This window comes from Haliotis asinina, chromosome 7 (assembly GCF_037392515.1).
Source record: "Haliotis asinina isolate JCU_RB_2024 chromosome 7, JCU_Hal_asi_v2, whole genome shotgun sequence".
NCBI lineage: Eukaryota > Metazoa > Mollusca > Gastropoda > Lepetellida > Haliotidae > Haliotis > Haliotis asinina.
Genome location: NC_090286.1, coordinates 8466637 through 8485440, shown reverse-complemented (window position 1 = coordinate 8485440; position 18804 = coordinate 8466637). Strand labels below are relative to the sequence as shown.

General features: G+C 38.3%; 1 protein-coding gene across 2 annotated transcripts; it reads left to right on the top strand.

The window, feature by feature from the left end:
- The first annotated feature begins 6 nt into the window (after positions 1–6).
- On the top strand, positions 7–18609 carry LOC137290644 (CDK5 and ABL1 enzyme substrate 1-like). Of its 2 annotated transcripts, XM_067821719.1 has the most exons (13): positions 7–365; positions 5173–5288; positions 7026–7140; positions 8013–8087; positions 8310–8439; positions 8915–9020; positions 11942–12022; positions 14148–14248; positions 15000–15106; positions 15622–15658; positions 15937–15999; positions 17865–17969; positions 18408–18609. In XM_067821719.1, exons 1-13 carry the CDS (start codon positions 7–9, stop codon positions 18546–18548), a joined length of 1536 nt encoding a protein of 511 aa, XP_067677820.1. In that variant the 3' UTR covers positions 18549–18609. The 2 variants fall into 2 exon arrangements, with proteins under 2 accessions (XP_067677820.1, XP_067677821.1); XM_067821720.1 differs by lacking the exon at positions 11942–12022.
- Positions 18610–18804: the final 195 nt, after the last annotated feature.

Below are 18804 nucleotides of genomic sequence, written 5' to 3'. Positions count from 1 at the left end.
TCAAAGATGGCCGCAAGCAGAAAAACACAGAAGTGCCGTTCCCGTCGAAGATTAGCTGCCATCAGTTTCCTTTCTAATATATCGTTGGATGGAAGTCACTCAGACACAAAGTTTCCACTTTTTAACAGAAAACATCACAGGTTAAAAGATATGTGTGTAAATGACTCGAAATCTGCCGACATTACTCCCGAGGCTCAAAGCCCGTGTGTCAGAACAGAACCGTCGGCTTTTGACAACCAGGACGAAAACGTCAACGATGAAAACATAATCAGACAAAAGGTACACAACAGACACGACAACAACTACGTTGATCGTGATCATGGACAGTGTGAGAAGGGACCGGAGTCACCGTCAAAACGATGGAGGTAATCTGATTTTCGTTTTTAGTCAAGTGTTGGTGAGCTCAAATTTGGTTATTGTTTTACTAACCTTGAGTGCTGCACCTGGTTATCTGTCATGGTTTTAGCATCACAGATGATCATTCCTGAAATAGGGTGCAGCTTATAAGTTATATAATGCTAATTGACTCAGACTGCTGACGGTAGCTTTTACTTCACAGATCTTGTATTCTTCCCTAGAGCTGGTTAATCAATGAGATTAGTTTTACTTTACTCTGCACTCAGTCTGGACCAGACAGCCCAGTGATCAACAGCATGAGCAACAGTCTGCACAGTTGGGAACTGATGACATGTGAGACTGACCACCCAATCCCATTATTCACCTCTTACGACAAGCATAGTCGCCTTTTGTGGCAAGCATAGGATGCATAAGTGAAGACATACTCTACACCGAATCTATACAGGCTGGTTAGTTAAGGTTAGGGTAGGTTACACCAAACTCTATCCTTATCCATCGTGTCCATTGGATTCCCTTTCCTGTCAGGCATCGTTTTACTGTCATTAGGGTTTGCTGTTCCTTTCTTATCAAGCAACCCTTCACAATCATTTGTATCGGTACCACATACTTATCAAATACCCCTTTACAATTCTTATGGTTAGTTGTGATGTAGGGTATGGGGTAGCTGTTTAGCATATTTATTCCACCTGTGAAGGTCCCAGGGTAGAATGGGCCTTCAGCAACCCATCCTTGCCATGAGAGGCGACTGTGCTTGTCATAAGAGGTGATTAACGGGATCGGGTGGTCACGCTCGCTGACTTGGTTGACACATGTCATCGGATCAATGCTCATGTTGTTGATCACCGGATTGTCTGGTCTAGACTCGATTGTTTACAGACCACCGCCATATAGCTAGAATATTGCTAAGTGCAGCATAAAGCTTAACTCACTAACTCACTAGCATATTAATTCAATGTAATTTGAGGAAAATATGTAGAGACTTATATTATGTAAATTTTTGTTTCACCGAGTAAATGGTTAATGTTCATAAAGGTGGAAGTCAGATGTAGATGTTTTTTGGAAAACTAGTATAGTTAGGTTACTGCTGAATGAACTGACAATGTGAGTTCTGCATCCTCAATGTCTCCGGGGGTATATGTTCCAATGAATCTCCACTATATCCTGGATGCATCTACGGTTCGGCCAGAAAATTGTATTACCGGTACCTCCTTTTCCTGACTCCGCATTCTCACTATAGCCAATCAGTTAAACCTCTGTTACAACTGAACTTACCAGTGTCATCGAAAGTTTTGTTCACGGTGTGATTCAGATTTTGGGGAAATCATACAGACAAATTGATAGGTCTGAAATTTAAATAAATATGTATGCAAGAACACCTTCTGCCTCTTTCAGAGAACTTGTGCATGGTTTGTGTTGCCAAGTTTAATTGGTTGGATAATTTAAAAAGCGAAAGTGAGTTGTGATTGGTTCGCTCAAGTTTCCAGCATATACAATTGATTGGATACAAAGCCAGCCAAGAGAAGTAATAAATTTTTTAGGCTTAGCCGTAGATGCATCCAGAGTATAGTGGAGACTTAACAGAACGTATGCCCTGTAGATATTGGGGATGGAGTTACTGGTGCTGCTTGAAATTCAATAAGGTAAACTCCATTGCTCCTGAGTCATTTTATTTAGGTGGCTTCTGTACTTGATATTGGAATGATCATGACTGGCAACAAAGCCTGGTCATCAATTGTCACGAGTTGTCAGATCACCAAGATCAGTACACATTCATGAATCATGGTGGATGCCTTGCCACGAATAGTTCAATTATTATAATATATTAGTTGCAACATTCCTCATCCTGCGTTAAGCAATACTCACTCACTGACTCGTGTTGGATCAACAATGTAAAACATATAGAGTACTTTCCATCATTACTAGTGAAATAAAACTAAAAAAAGATATGTGCCAAAGTCTGTGTTAAAGGGTAATATTCTGGGATAGTTTTTATATGCAGCTATAGCAGTTTTGATATTTTATACAGTGCCAGTTTCAATTTTTGTCCCATAATTTGAAATTTAGGGCCCAATCACAGACCTTTGAGTTCCTAGAAACCCCAAAGATAGAACCATGATAACCCAGGTCTGAAGCAGTAGCATACAAGCGTTCTTTCATGACTTTGATACAAGACTTTGGTGTCTTTACACGTATCCTTCAATCACTGTAGCCAGTGTTGTGCTTTCTTTGTGAATAGCCACAATGTACACAGTAACTCAAGTGAGGTTATCTAACAATTTTGAGCATCCTTTGAGCATCCTTTGAGCATGTTGAGGTAAGACTGGGCCCCTGGAACTTAAGCTTCTCGTTAAAGCCATCAAAGACAATAAGCAGCTGGTTCTGATATTCAATATTTACAATGTCACTGTGTGACTTAGTATGATTGATGTTTATCATCAGATATCAGCGACAGATATCAAGTATTAGCTTCATTATCAGTATCCTTCGTGTAGATAAATCTGCTTCTGACCAGCTGTTCAGAACAGTTTTTCTGATAATTTCTAAATAAAAACAAAGTACCGTGCACCAAAACCTGCAAGATTACTCATCTTTTCAAACTGTCGTTACCATAGACATTGTTTGCTGTGTTTTCTCTTTATAGCACCATTGAGCAGTATCTTCTGGAAATAGGCATTTTATACATCAGTTATTATTAATTAATATTTTATTATTACTTTTGACATAGTGATGACATTAGGAGATGTATCTAACATGCTTGACTGTTTACTGGCCATACTGTCATACCATCTGGGTAATTATGAGATAAAACTATCTGATTCTGATAATACAACCTTCCATATAATCTTGTCTTTTTTATCTTACTCAGGTTAATGGGTTGAGTAGACTATGTATCAAGTAGATGGGTCTATCATTAGTGAAAAGGACTGTATGTCAACATATCTGGAGTATTGTTTGTAAACAACATGCCAAAACTGTAGTGGTGGTCCGATTAATTGAAATAATCACAGATTGGTCGTAATGACTAAACGACCAAGCGACCGATCATATTGTCTCATGATCGAACACAAACAACTTGGAACACTTTTTTCTTTAACAACATTCTCTCAAGGTTGGTTTTGTATTTTCCATTTCATTAGCACTACAAGTTTGTTCCTTGTCATGACTGAATTTGTCTTAAAGACACCCATTAAATTTATGTTCCCAGTCATCATGAAAGATGTGACATATGTAAGTGCGTTTTGGGTAATTTTGGGTAATTTGCAAAAAAAATAACCAGAAAGAACTACATGATTTTGATATATTTTGTGAATTAACAAACATAAACAGGAGAATATGATAAATGATGCTTACCAATTATTTTCGATGATTGATCGGTTGTACTGAACCAATCATTAGTTGTCAGAGATTTTAGCCAGTTCCTAGCACTACAATAATTTATGCTGAATAAAGGTCATACTATGGAATATTTTATTATATTGTTACATGTTTAACCAATGACATGAAAACTGTTTTGGCTGTTTCATTTGTGTTACTAGTCAGGTAATTATTTACTGCTAGACACAGTACAGTTGGGCGAGTACACTTGGCTGCTACAGGTAGCTTGACGATTATGCACGTGCAATACATGCTAACCGTGAAATGAAATCAACACCGCTACTGATTAACACCTGTCTCGCTACTGTTTTACACCTGTCTCAATACTGTCAAACAAATTTCGATATTTATCAGACAACCTGACTCCCTCTTGTTTTAAGTGGATCGTTCTGTGGGGCGTTCCCAAGTATGCAAATTGGGGTCATTTGTCAGGTCGTGGATCATCTTATATGTGTTTACCAGTAAGAATCATTCAATCCACTAACAGACCATAGGCAACAATCATACAAGTTGTCTGAAAGATTCAATTCCATGTGCAGTTGTCTCCCTTGTGTACTTGAGTAACTTTTGGTCATGAATTTGAATCCAACCTGTGCCCATATTATCATTCTTGATGTGTAGCACCATACTTGTGGATTCCATCAAAGTAGTAAATAAGTGAGAACTACATCAATTTGGGCTCTCCTCATATCAGGCTGACGTGTCATGATATACAGTTCAACCTTTTTTCATGGCAGTCATTAATTACCCAACAGTTTTACCAAATCCATGGTATCACGAAGAGTGTGAGATAGTGCATCTTATGTTACTTGTTTATAGGGATGGTGGGGTAACCTAGTGGTTAAAGCGTTTCCTTGTCACACTGAAAACCTGGATTCGAATGCTGGAGTATTGCCAAAAGCAATGTAAAACCAAACTCACTTACATGTTTCTTCTTAATTAGCAGTACTGACTGCTGTCCAAGACCACAATTTTGACAATAAAACACAAGTGACTTTAGATGACCAATGTTTGGTATGCTTAAAAAACGTGCATCCCATATGTTGATTGACATGATTAGGTCCAGTGTGTTGATTGTTCACCTGACCCATAAAGATCTGGGGTAGAATAGGCTTACTTAGGGTATCAATGGGAATGGGTAGTCAGGCCCGCTGACTTAGTTGACACATGTCATCAGTACCAAGTTGCTGAGATCGATGCTCATGCTGTTGATCACTGGATTGTCTGGTCCAGACTCAATTATTTACAGACTGTCACAATACAGGTGAAATATTGCTGTGCACCATGTAACTAAACTCATTCACTCACTAATGTGAACCTGACACAAAGAAGTGTTTGTAAGATCTTGACTGGGAGAGCTATTATTTTGGAGTAATGATGGTACTAGACCTGAATTCATGCCATAGCCTGAGCATCCCAGAGTGTGAGTTGTTTTTTCAGAGCCTCCTCCTGCTCCGATGACCGAGATAAGTATGTGAAGCGCAAGCTGATGCCGACAACCAGTGTGCCGTGGTCGTCCCCTCAGGCCACATCTCATGACCCTGCTGACAAAATAGGTAACTACCTGTTCCATCAGTGTTATAAGACATATATCGGAGCATGTTATACTCATCTGTAACAATGGTAACTAGCTGATGTGATATCCTACATCCTGTCCATATTAACATTGAAAACAGATACAAAGAAAATACAGAATGCATCCAACAAGGTGCACAGAGGGCATCATTCCTCCTGTTCCTCTAGCCTTCTGTTGTTGCAATTCACTAATTACTACCTGTAAGTCTAACCCCTCATCCCATCTGTTAGCTGTACTCACTCCCCTGTAACTGGATCACAAGTTAACTTGTTATGTTAGGTGTTGGTTGTAGAGATGACACGATTAAAGGCCTTGGACTGGAATACATGCTATGTGAAAGAAATCTTAACTCAATATTTGTGTTGCATAAAATCAACTTTTCTGACTCTGTATTCAAACAATCTGACAAGATCTGAAGTAATATATTTGTGAATGTGAATAAATGTAGAATCTTCATATTTGTTTTGTCCATCATTAGGAACAACAATCATCTACTGATCAATAATGATCACTGAACTGTGATTCCCTATTATCTATACCAAGTACTGATAGTCATCTCCTCACTACCAACACCTGACCTAACGAGTTAACCTGTAATCCAGTTACAGGAAGAGTGAGTACAGCTAACAGAACAGCTAGCCGAGGGGCTTGAGGTACTAATTCGTAGCTTTTAACAACTGGGGACTAGAGGTCATGAGGGGTGTAGTTGCTGAAAGTTTATAAGTGAATGCAGCTGTATTGTAATTTTGAACCTGTTAAAATGATTGGTTTTAAGTAATCATTTAAGGATTGAAAAATCCATTTTAAGCGTGCTTAAAAGCTTGTAAATTTATTTTAGTTGGACAGTGTTAATGTACTTCTGACTGAAGGACGCTGAAAATTCAGTTTTACATATCAGGGACCATGATATATTCAGTTTTCGACTCCTGTTTTGTAGTTTAGTTGGGACTCAGGAAGCAAAAATATATTATAAAGGTGGCTGTCTGAAATAGTTCTAACCAAATATTCTCCCTCATGATGCTGATGGATAGTGGGATAGTCTAGTGGTTAAAGTGTTTGATAGCCTGATTCGATTCCCCCTAGACTCGCTCATGTTATGCTGGGTTAGTTCTCACTGTGTTCACAAATAACCATGCTGGTCAAGAGGGTCATGCTGGTCATTGTTATATGTTATTATATTATTCATGCCTATGTTAAATATAAATGATCGTCATATACAATGATGATTCCAAGATTAAAATTGTGATAGGACCAGAAGGTCTGTCCTGGGGAACATACCCATCCAAGAAATATTGTTATTATATGAAGCTGTCAAAATCGGTAACTGTCCAGTTGGACATGTCGTCAATTCCGTCATCAAATGGCTGTGCCTAGTACATTTGTCATCATTTAAATGCTCTGCAATCTGGCAGCTGTCGATTCCGGATATCGGCATGAAATGAACCATCCAAATATGTGTTTATACAGGAATTACTGTTGTCTAATCATGTTTTATCGTGATACAACAATGTATATGAGAGTGACAAAGCTGGTTCACTTCTAGTATGAGGTAACTGTGTTAGCTCTACAATCCAGCACACTGTGTAAACCAGATAACTTCTTCAGTCCCATTGAGCATCAGTTTAGATAGCTTCCAATGTTGTTAGTTCAGGAAGTTTTTATTATACCTAGTTGGAAGTTGTGTCACATTGAAAGAATGTTGTGATTGTCCATTCAGGAGAGCGTCTGGCACGAAGATCCAGTTCCATGTCTGGTGACTCAGGGGAATCCTCGACCTTGAGAGAAGTGCGCTTCTTGTCTGGCAATTCAACAAGTTCCATTCGGGGTGGACGGTAGGAAACATTCATCACCTACATTTTATAGACCTGTAGTGATTCATCAGTTCTTACATTCCTGCTATAGGTGGAAAGTGCATTCTTGGTAGCTCCTTACTTTGAAATTCTCAGAGAATGCCCATGACGTATTTGAAGAGTTTCACTTCAGCTAATATTTTGACATGTATGTTAAAGTGATTATTTGCAAGTTAAAGGTATAATTGTTAACAGGAAAATATCATGTTGTGAGACAACCAGCTACCTGAGATATGTTTAGTATGGTTTTCTTACTGAGCCATGGGGCAGGTGATGAAAAGGTGTTTATTCTCAAGAATCCTGTATTTGTCATGTTCCTGGCATTAAATGACAACTAACATTATCATGATTAATTTATCCTTGTTATCGAGTGTACAGAGCAACCTGTGTATCGAAAGGCTGCTATGATTCACTCGCATATTTGGTTAATCAAACTGTTGACCTTTGTGAATTCAGTTTGTTATTCATGGTCATCAGAACCAAATATTAATGATTTTTAAGGGTGCATGTTTCCCTTGAACCCTTATGTTATTTTTTTTCAAAGTGAAATATGCAAGAATTGAATATGTATTAGCATAACAGATGTGGAAGTCATGCTAGTTGATAAAAGCTGCACATGGTACTCACGACAGTTGTAAGCCAAATTTCAGTGTCAAGAGATCACTGGTTATTGCTGCAACAAATTTACACTGTCAACATTGGCATTCCATTTTGTTCATCAATCACTTAACTACAATATTGTATTTGTGAAAACTTATTCATATTCGTTACCCAATATTCTTGATACATATCATATTTGTCACATGGTGTATTCATTGCAGCCATAATATTTAGTGGTGTGGTCTGTATTTTAGTGTGGTGATAGTGACTGGGATGAAGGCGCCTGTTGCCATGTGCTCCGTGATGCCATACAGACGGTCAGCTAACAGGTGAGATCACATACAACTTCATCAGCTTTTCACTAAGCTACACTTAACCCAGGAACCATCCAAATGACCTCTCCTTGATTTCACATTGCCAGTTTGATTTGTTTTGCCAAATGAGCTTAGAGTATGTCTGTATGGTTTGGAGTTCAGTGCCATATGAGTGCCCATATTTTTATGCCCATATGTATTGCCCAAGGTTGACAGTTCCTTATGCTCATCTTTCAGAGGTGAAGGTCACAGTGAAGAAGGTCGCACACGCCACCACTCAGGTCACTCTGGGTCAAGGTCAGTGTCATCTCAAGATGGCTTGCTGTATGTAGGGCTACAGGCAATAGTCAAGGTGGAAGAGGGTCAGGTAAGAAATCATTCTGCACACAGTTTCATATATTTGCAAACAGATAAGAGTCTTCTATCCTTTTTGTTGAGGGCGGTGGGGTAATATAATGGTTAAAGTGTTCACTCGTCACACCATCCCCACATGGGTACAATGTGTGAATTCCATTCCTGGTGTGCCCCACAAGATATTGATGAAATAGCTAAGAGTGGCATAAAACCATACTCTTAACTCCATTTTATGCAGTATAAGCTGACCTGCCCTGCACAAGAGTTCTTGAATAATTTTATTGGTATTTCAAGCAAGTTTTTTCTGGTCATTTCCATGGAATCCAATAATATTCACAGTAATTGTGACCATAACAGCAACCACTGTTTTTCTGGTCCAGACTTGATTATTTTCATAAAGTGATGATGTAGTTGGAACCTCACCATCAACATATCTGGATGAAAATGATCATGTAGTTTGTGGTAAATGATGGAACTTATTCCTTCAGGACGTGTCCTACAGTGAGTTTCTGGTTCCATCTCGTCCTCTCGTGTTGAAGAGGACATGTTCTGAAATACCCCACGCAGAGTCTGTTCTCCTTCCTCCAGCTGCAGGTAGGTCAAGGTCATTGTGTGGGTGTGTCACTTGAGCCAGTAATGATTGTAGTGTATTGTACAGTAGCCCTGTTTGATCACTGATGCCCCCCAGAACATCTGAGCTTCCCATTGTTGTAGTGTGAATGACACTAGAATTTGAAATGATTGTAATCTTATCGACATAGTGAGGAGATAAATTGTCACATGCTGAGATTTTTCCAGGAGGGACAATGATTTGGTTATGATCACACGTTAGACCAAGTTTTGCATAAAAGAATTTGCAGAAAAACAACCAAACCCACAATAGAAATTTCCTGACCTATTTATCTGAACTCTAATCACATGTAAGTTAACAAGGAATTGTCTGTTATGAGTAAAGAAATGACAGTGTAGCTAAATGTAAGCAAAGTCATTTTACTTTTGCCAGTTATTTTGAAAATAAAATAGCTAAAAGTTAGTGATTTGCAAGAAATTTCCGCCACATATTTAGAAATAAAGCAGTTTCCAATTTGATATTTTGATGAAGACATGAAAATTATGTTTTGTTTATCCCGGATGGGACTCAACAAAAGTACTAGAATTTGTACTTTCCTAAGAAAGTGTAATGCCAAATATAACAAGTGTTACATTTGACCAATTTCTAAATGACATTGTGCAATCATATCTTTTTATCAGTTCTGATAAATCAAAGCTGTTTCTTTGAAAGAGTATATCACATTGTTTATGAAGAGATGTACAGGTGTCCATGTGTGACAGAAATAGACTGAAGAATGAGGACGTACGGAGGAAACTTTGATGAGCATTTTTAGTGTTAATGACAAAGTCTGTGAAAAACATGTCAGTGATCATAGCTGTGACAGTCATACAGTCCATCACTAGGTGTATAGATACACTTCCTGGAAGTCATACCATGGATTTTTCCCTGATTTTCATATTTCTTGCACAGCCTCCTGCATGTGCAGACTTATACAAAGTTTCCCTGAACTTTATAGCAGCTTTTTGGTGATGGGTTTAATTCTCCCATCTAGGTCCTGATCCACAAATTGTTTGTAGCACTATGACGTGCATAACCTGTGAGATGGTATATAGTTACACTTTGTCAAAACACTACAAACACTTTGTGGATCAGGGCCCCATTCCTCAAAGCGATCGTAACCTGAAGGTGATCCTAACTCCCATACTTAAACATGGACTTATGACAGTCATAGCTCTATGATTGCTTTGAGGAGTGAGTCCGAGAAGCCTGAAAACTTGTAAACGTCTTGTGCTTCTCTCAGTCTGTGGAACATTCTGAGGAGAGGCCGTCTACTTTAGCTAAAATCAGTGTCTTGTTTTTAACATTGCCTTTTCAAGCTGATTATGTTTACTTGATCGTGGTACCACCATTTGTAGAGCATGAGTTGCACCCCTTTTGATAAAGATATAGTGCTCTTTTTTGAATGGCTTCAAAATGACAGTGGCTACCTTAGGAGATGGTTTGATTAATGAGATGGCAAAAAGGATTAGAGATGTCATCTCAGACACTGAAGACCATGTCACAAACTTAAAGATAGTTCTTGCTGCAATATTTGAATATGTATGATTTGGATAGAAACAAATAAGTTCTTTGAATCTGAAAAGTAGACCCATTTAGATGGGCGTTTCAGATCCTGAAGAAATCTTGCTTCCTTAGAGCTTTAACATTGCAGAAAGGGCTTAGTGAAATGGAAAATAATGTGGTTAAAATGGTCCGTGCGACAGATAGCTTTTTTCTTTTTCAATAACCAAGGCTAATGGACTACACAGTATCAGCCAGCACTGCATATCACAGATAAATAAAATGCTAGGCAGATTTTCCTAAAAACAAGATTTGCAAGTGTGTCACAATAGTAAGAATAAGTGTTCAGTCTTTTGAGTGGAGAGTGGGTAATGTGTTTGACCTGTGTTCAATTCTCAATATGGCCACAATGTGTGAAATCTGCGTTAATATTGTAGGAATACTGTCAAAATTGACATAAACAAAAACCTCACTTACTTACCATTGAGTTGGCATGCATTGACATCTACCTTCAGAATGAGATGTATCAAAGGTCTTCTTTCGGCCTGTTTTCCAAACCTGGATGTTTATTTTTGTCAGACATGTGCTTGTCGGACTATTGATCTGTGCAGGTCTGTTCACAATGGGAGAAAAGTCAGCTTGAAACAGTGATGGAGAAAACACGACTTTAATTTAAGCTAGTGGACATTCTTGCCTCTTGAAGATGAGGGTTTATATAATACTTTGAACTTAATCCTCTGCGAAGAACATTCACTTAATACCATAATAGCCATACTTGATTAATCCAGTAGATCTCTTGAAGTGGTAAGAGGTTTTTCATTGGATGATCAGATCAGTTTGGTGAGATACATAGGATGTAGATTTTTTGTCATCAGTGATATGAGCACATCATCCCCCCTTCCTTCCCATACTATGGAGTCATCCACAAGCTGTTCATTCACCTCCTGTTCTTAGGAAATGTTTTTGCATGATGCGTTCAGTGTTCATTTCTCACCATGCACTAAACGATCGACTCTGCTAAGATGTACACAAAAGCCAGGTTTTGCCTAGAAAAATATTGTGTAGTCACCTGTCAACTCAAAATTAACCAGTTTTGTACACACATCTTAACTACGATCGTAAAATATATATGTAGTTGATGTGTGGAGTTACAAATGAAATGTGTGAAATATTAACAATGAAAGTTTTTTAATGTCCTGATTTTTTAGCTTGTACTAAACGTTATATAATGACTTTTGATTTGTACTGTTTTTGAAATAGATGAAGATTATTTACTGATAAGAGATGAGAGACAACTGATTAATTGCATGAATCATTGCTGGTTTGTTATATTGACTTTTGAGTTTGAAGTTTGATGAATATGAATTGACGACCTTTGTGTTTCTGCTGTCATCATGATCAGGCCGGGAGTACTTGCGGAGTCACTCACATGACCCCAGCATGTTTTTCCAGCGTTCGGGGCTGTTTTCTGCCCTAGAGAGAGGTAAAACCACTAGCAGCTTCTCACACTCCTAACACCTCCTGTGTCCGTCACCCTTGGGGTCTCTGTTCATCCATGCTTTCAGTATTTCAGGAAAAAACCTTTTTTGGAGGTCAACTTTTTGACTTTATATGAAGTGAAACATGTCTTTTGTGAAAGAATGGTGAAATTTCAAAATATTTAAATAACAACTCACATGGTAAGCAGGCTCAATGTGCTCATCGTGTCAAAATGCATTGTATCCATGGTAACAGAGGTCCCGGTGTTTCCATGTCTGATCCTTCTTATTAATCTGTTTTATGTCTTGCACTCTGCTTTGCTGTTCCTTTAACTGCACTTTGTGAAAGACTAATCTTAATATTGATTGTTACACTTTAATCTTCAGTTCCAAGTGGGCTTCTGGAATGAGTACCCAGTATGTTTTGCATGTCATAAGAGGGGTCTAAAATGGGGATTGGGCCAGGCCTGGATGGCGTTGAGTAACTGCTCAAGCTTTCAGTCACTTGTTTGCGACGTCAGGACATTTGATGAGTCCATGTTGTTGTGATTTAGCTGGAATTATGCTGACTGTTGTGCTATGTCATATCCACTTGCTCTTCCTAACAGGTCATCATGGATTTATTGTGTCCTCATGATATTGTGTTAGGTGCATGTTTTGCGGCTGCTGTTGCACTCTAATTTTATTGTAACCATGGCAACATACAAGCCATCAGTTATCTGTATGTTTTTGAAGGCAAGAAATATTTATACGCCTGTTAATGTGCAACAGAAACTTAACAAAGTAGTCAGCAGGATTTTCATATTGCCTACTATAGAAGTAGGATTTATGGGATAAGGTGAGAATTATCTAATTCTAGGGTATGGGTTCTTTGTTACAGAGATAAGGAGGTATAGGGGTCTAATACTAGAGTAATGAATGAGTTGTCTAATACAGCAGTAAGGCTTTTCTGTTACTGGGATAAGGAGATAGGAGTCTAATGATGGCGTACTGAATGAGTTATCTAATACTGCAGTGAGGGTTTTCTGTTACTGGGGTAAAGAGGGATGTGTCTAATACTGGGATAAAAATGGATGTGTCTAATACTGGAGTAAAGAGTAGTGTGTCTAATACTGGGGTGAAAAGGATGTGTTTAATAATAGGGTAAATAGTGCATAATACTTGGGTTAAAAAGGGTTTGTTTAATACCAGGTTAATAGGGTTGTGTCTAATATTTGGGTTAGAGAGCTGTGTCTAATACTTTGGTAAAGAAGGGTGTGTCTAATGCTAGGGTAAAGAGGAATGTGTCTAATATTGGGGTAAAAAGGGGTTTGTCTAATACTGGGGTAAAGAGAGATGTTTCAAAAACTGGGGTAAAGAGGGATGTTTCAAAAACTGGGGTTAAAAGGGGTGTGTCTAATACTGGTTTAAAGAGGGTTGTGTCTAATAGAGGAGTAAGGGGTGAGTTGTTTAATACTGGCATAAGGAGATCTCTAATAATTCCAGTGAAGAATGAGCTGTCTGATTACTGGGTTAAGGAGTGGTGTGTTTAATACTCTCTGAAAATTGGGGCAAGGAACTGGTAAATTCTGCACAGCACAAGAATGCATAATTCAAATGTGCCGTACTGAATCTATCAGCAGCATGTTGGCCTAATGCAAGATATTGCAATTGTAGCCATGTGGCCATTGACAGCCATTCTCAGGCCATTGGGTGACACTTGTTATCAAAGCTTAATGGGTGGAATATGACAAGTAGGTTAGGAATTGTTTATCACAATAAATAACTACTGTCCCCGGCAACATACCCTTTTCGGGCGTCCGAAGCAGTCTTCCCTGATCGTAAGAGATTTGATGGTCCAGCAGGATGACATCGTAGTCAATCATCATTTATCATGTGGATCATTTTCAGAATGACAAACACTGGTTCACCTGATCCAGATATTTTTGTTGAAATCTGAAATTCTGCCATGTATGACTCAAAATGTTGTTTTATCATTATTAACAACAAGGAAACAAGCTATAGACTGCAGCAAGCAGTTTAGGGAACTTCCTTTTATTACGTGTTCTCTTTATCATGTAGTTGTCCAGATTGGTTGTTACTGCATCATGAGAAGGGAATGCTTGCTGTAACCCTCTACTGTCTGTTCAGTTCCAGAAGAAAACACCGATTTCTACGACCCCAACCTACTAGATGATCCCGAGTTGCAGTCTGGGAGCTACAGGACTCTGATGACTTTCCCTTCCTATGTGGTAAGACAGGCATCAGTTAGTCAGTCAGTTAGTCAGTCTCATGAGTCAGTCAGTCAGTCTTGTTTCATGCCACTTTCAGCAATGTTGCAGCAATATGCCAGCAACATCACCAGAACTAGGCTTCACACAATGTACCCATGTGACTGTGAGGAATCGAACCCAGACCTTCTATGTGATGAACGAATGCTTTAACCACTTGGCTGCCCTACCACCCCAAGGAGGCTGTTACTTTTAGTTAACTGCTGAGGGGGATTTTACACTGTACTATGTCAACAGTAACACAGTGACTAAGTTGATTGGGTAATCAGACTTGCTCACAACTTTTCCAGAGGGCATAGATTGTTACTCATACTATCAACCACTAGATATTCTGGTCCATGTTAGAAGAGGCATGGGTCACTCTAAGAAGATATTACACTAAGTTCATTAATGACAAGTGCCATTTTTTGGACAGTCATTAACTAAATTAACACAATCAACACATTTCTGTTAAAACTTATTAAGGCTGCCAGTATGTCACAGTATAGCAACCCCAGATGTTATTCATCGCGTTTTGGACAACTGTAGAATTCACAGAACAGCAAACTTAGGAGTTGCAAAATTAAAGTCATTTTTGGAGGACAGTTAAAATAGTCATCTTGATATTTCATATTAAAGCGTATGCCCTGTTATGTCTGTGATAGTCCTCTTGCAAGACTGACCAAGAAGTAAAGAGACATTAAATAGTTTGTCGTTGCCTTATGTATTGCAGACATCTGTCATTGAGTATGTGAAGCCTTCAAGCCTAAAGAAGGAGCTGAATGAGAAGTTCAAGGACAAGTTCCCAAACATTCAACTTAGTCTCTCCAAACTGCGCAGGTACAATGCTGACCATATTGGTGGTGGTTTGTGCGCCTGTCCAATGTGCTCAATATGTTTGATTGAGATGGACGAAGTTCCAGGGCTATGTATCCATCAAGATCCAGGATAGAAGAGGTCTTCATCAACCCATTCTTGTCACAAACAGCAACTGTGTATGTCATAAGAGGCGACTAACGGGATCGGGTGGTCTGGCTTGCTGATTTGGTTGACACGTCATCGGTTCCCAACTGTACAAACTTACAGCACATACTTGTGCTGTTGATCACTGGATTGTATGATCCAGACTTGATTGTTAACAGGCTTCAAACAAACAGCATATGTTGCATACTCCTCAGAGAGTTGAGAATCATCATCATCATGATGCTTAGTATTCATGTATGTTTGTAATTCTTATTCCTATAACACCTTTAAACTATAATTGATGATTTTCTTGATTCTTGATTAGTTAGTGTGAAGTCATCATATGATATTCACTCACTCACTCACACACACATTTTTGTTCCCTTTTACAGCATCAAGAGGGAAATGAGAAACATTTCTATGGTCAAGGTGAGGGATATGCTAATGTTTATTATAACAATGTTTAGGTGTCGTATTCAGTGAGATGTTACTATAAAACCCATAGAGTACTCACAAATCCTTGTTCTCTCACATTCTGAAGTATCCACTCAACATGGTTGTCACTCACTCTTCCAAAGATGTCAAATTATTCAGTTGTTAATGACAATCACACAATAATGACATGATACAAATTTCACACCGTGTCACACAGTAATTACATGATACAGTTTCTCTCTCTTCTACTCTTACCCCTCTATCATTTGCAGTGTGGTGTGGACATGTGGACTCTGGCCCAAGCTCATGTCTTTTTTGAAAAACTAATTCTCAAGGTAAGTTATGAGTTATTTACTCCATAGAACATAAGTATGCTTTACTGAACAGACTTTGAGCGTATCATTTTCGTTTCAGTTTTGTGTCAGTATGCATCAAATCTGGAAAGGAGGAAGAATTTCAGTTTGGCTAGTAACTAGTCCACGTTTTTAAATGTATTCCATGTTTGCAACAGTTACTGGTGACAGCTTATTATTACATGTATATCATATTTACAGTATTTTTCTGAATATTCTTTTTATATTGGAGGTAATGGAATGTATTCCAAATTTACAGCCAATTACAGAATATAAGTGTCACATTTTATGTTGTTTCTGAATATATCCCATATTTACAACCTGTTACTGAATATATCCCACATTTAAAGCCTGTTACTAGATATATCCCATATTTACAGCCTGTTGCTGGATTTACCCCATATTTACAGCCTGTTACTGAATATATCCCACATTTACTGCCTGTTTCTGAATATATCCCATATTTACAACCTGTTACTGAATATATCCCACATTTAAAGCCTGTTACTAGATATATCCCATATTTACAGCCTGTTGCTGGATTTATCCCATATTTACAGCCTGTTACTGAATATATCCCACATTTACAGCCTGTTTCTGAATATATCCCTCAGTTGCAGTCTGTTACTAAATATATCCCACATTTACTGCCTGTTACTGAATATATCCCATAGTTACAGCCTGTTACTGAATATGCACCATATCTACAGCCTGTTACCGAATATATCCCATATTTACAGCCTGTTACTTATTATAATTTTATATCCCATAGTTATAGCCTGTTACTGAATATGTCCCATATTTACAGCTTGTTACTGAATATATCCCATAGTTACAGCCTGTTACTTATGATATCCGTCAGTTACAGCCTGTTGTTGAATATATCCCATAGTTACAGCCCGTTACTGAATATATCCCATATTTACAACTTGTTTCTGAATATGTTCCATGTTTACAGCCTGTTGCTGGATTTATCCCATCGTTACAGCCTGTTACTGAATGTAACCCATATTTATAGCCTGTTACTAAATATGTGCACATTTACAACCTGTTACTGAATATGTCCCATATTTACAGCCTGTTACTGAATGTATCCCATATTTACAGCCTGTTACTGAATACATCCCATATTTACAGCGTTACGGTTAAGAATTTACCGTGACAAACGATGTAAGAAGTCCCCCTGTAAATCAGCAAAACAGAACAAAAACAAGTCATAAACGTTCAAATTATGTATTATTATGCAATGAGAGCAAGGCATACAAGGTCACAAGTCAGTTTCACAATGCTGATTGCAAATTCAATACAAGTGAGACAAAATCTAAGGTAATGGGTCACAAAATATAATATAGTAAACTCACCAAAGTCTTAGTGCGAGAGAGAATCAACTATGCAGAATGTAAACACAGAGATCAGACTGGCAGCGGTTAATGTAGGTCAGGCGTTGATGATTGTTGGCAATGATGTAACTCCAATGAATATGTGTTCCCTGCAACACGCCAGCCAGCCTTTTTATATATATATTCAGTCATTTCCCGAAAGTTCGGGCACATACAACCATTGTCAACACTGTAGAATGCCCTAGAATAAGTCTCCTGGAAGTGGACACATCGAAAACTAGGAGCAGATAAATTCCGGAAAACCAGAATCCTAATAGTGCTGACCATCTATTAAACGAAATGTGACCCATCATAATTACTATTCAAAACACTAAATGTTGTGACCAAATAATAATTATTACGTAATTAATAACAACATATACAGAAAATATGAACTTGTAACAACAGCTTGTTACTGAATGTGTCCCATATTTACAGCCTGTTACTGAATATATCCCATATTTACAGCCTGTCATCAACAAGCAGAACAGGAAGCTATGTGCAGGTGCTTGTCTTGTACTGTCAGCAAAGCTCAATGATGTCAAGGGGGCTGAGCTCACAAAACTCTTTGAGGTGAGTTACGTTTGAGGAAAGTACATTGTACTGAAGTAGGCAGTAACAGAACAAGTGGCCTGGTTTCCTTATAACCAACGCAGAATATGTACTGGATATGACTTGAACAACTGTAAGATGTTTCTGAATGAGCTAGTGGTCTCTTTGTTTCTACACAGTAAACATATTGGATATGACTAGATAATATTTTTAATTTTATAGGAGAAATTACCTGGTATATTGTATATTTCCAGAATATACCTGGATGGTATTGCAATAGCTGTTCAGACTTTTTGCTGTAGGAACAAGTTAATATATTTTTTGTATTGCAAACACAGAATATTCCTTAAATATAACTGGAATACTCACTCATTCACTCACTCACTCACTCTTACCCACCCACACACACACTCACCTGCTCATTTATTCAGCAAATAATAAGCCCCTATATGATTTCAGCAAATAGAAGATGACTTTCGACTGCATCGCAAGGAGCTGATGGCATTTGAGTTTGCCTGTTTGGTTGCCTTGGAGTTTTCCCTGCACATCCCCGACAACGAGGTGTACCCCCACTACCAGCGTCTGCTGTACCGGTCATGACACTGGCCCCGGTGACCACACCTACTCACAAATAGACGCACAGGGCACAAACTGGCTGACACTCATCTCACGCCTTCATCAGTTCATTTGTCTCATTGAGACACAAAACTCAGAATATGTGTGAATAAGTTCAACACAGCTCCTATATTTTCATCTTTCACAAACCTTTAAATGACATTAACTTCATTTTGATAAATCTCATATTTACAGCCTGTGAAAGCTAGAACAAGAATATTCTGTGTTGCTCCATGGACTG

Bases quoted from the DNA above. Each gene is read 5' to 3' on its own strand.
- LOC137290644 (XM_067821719.1), top strand. From the start codon at position 7: ATGGCCGCAAGCAGAAAAACACAGAAGTGCCGTTCCCGTCGAAGATTA. The intron at 5,289-7,025 runs GTAACTACCTGT...TTGTCCATTCAG, and splicing joins TGACCCTGCTGACAAAATAG to GAGAGCGTCTGGCACGAAGA. The intron at 15,107-15,621 runs GTACAATGCTGA...TCCCTTTTACAG, and splicing joins AGTCTCTCCAAACTGCGCAG to CATCAAGAGGGAAATGAGAA.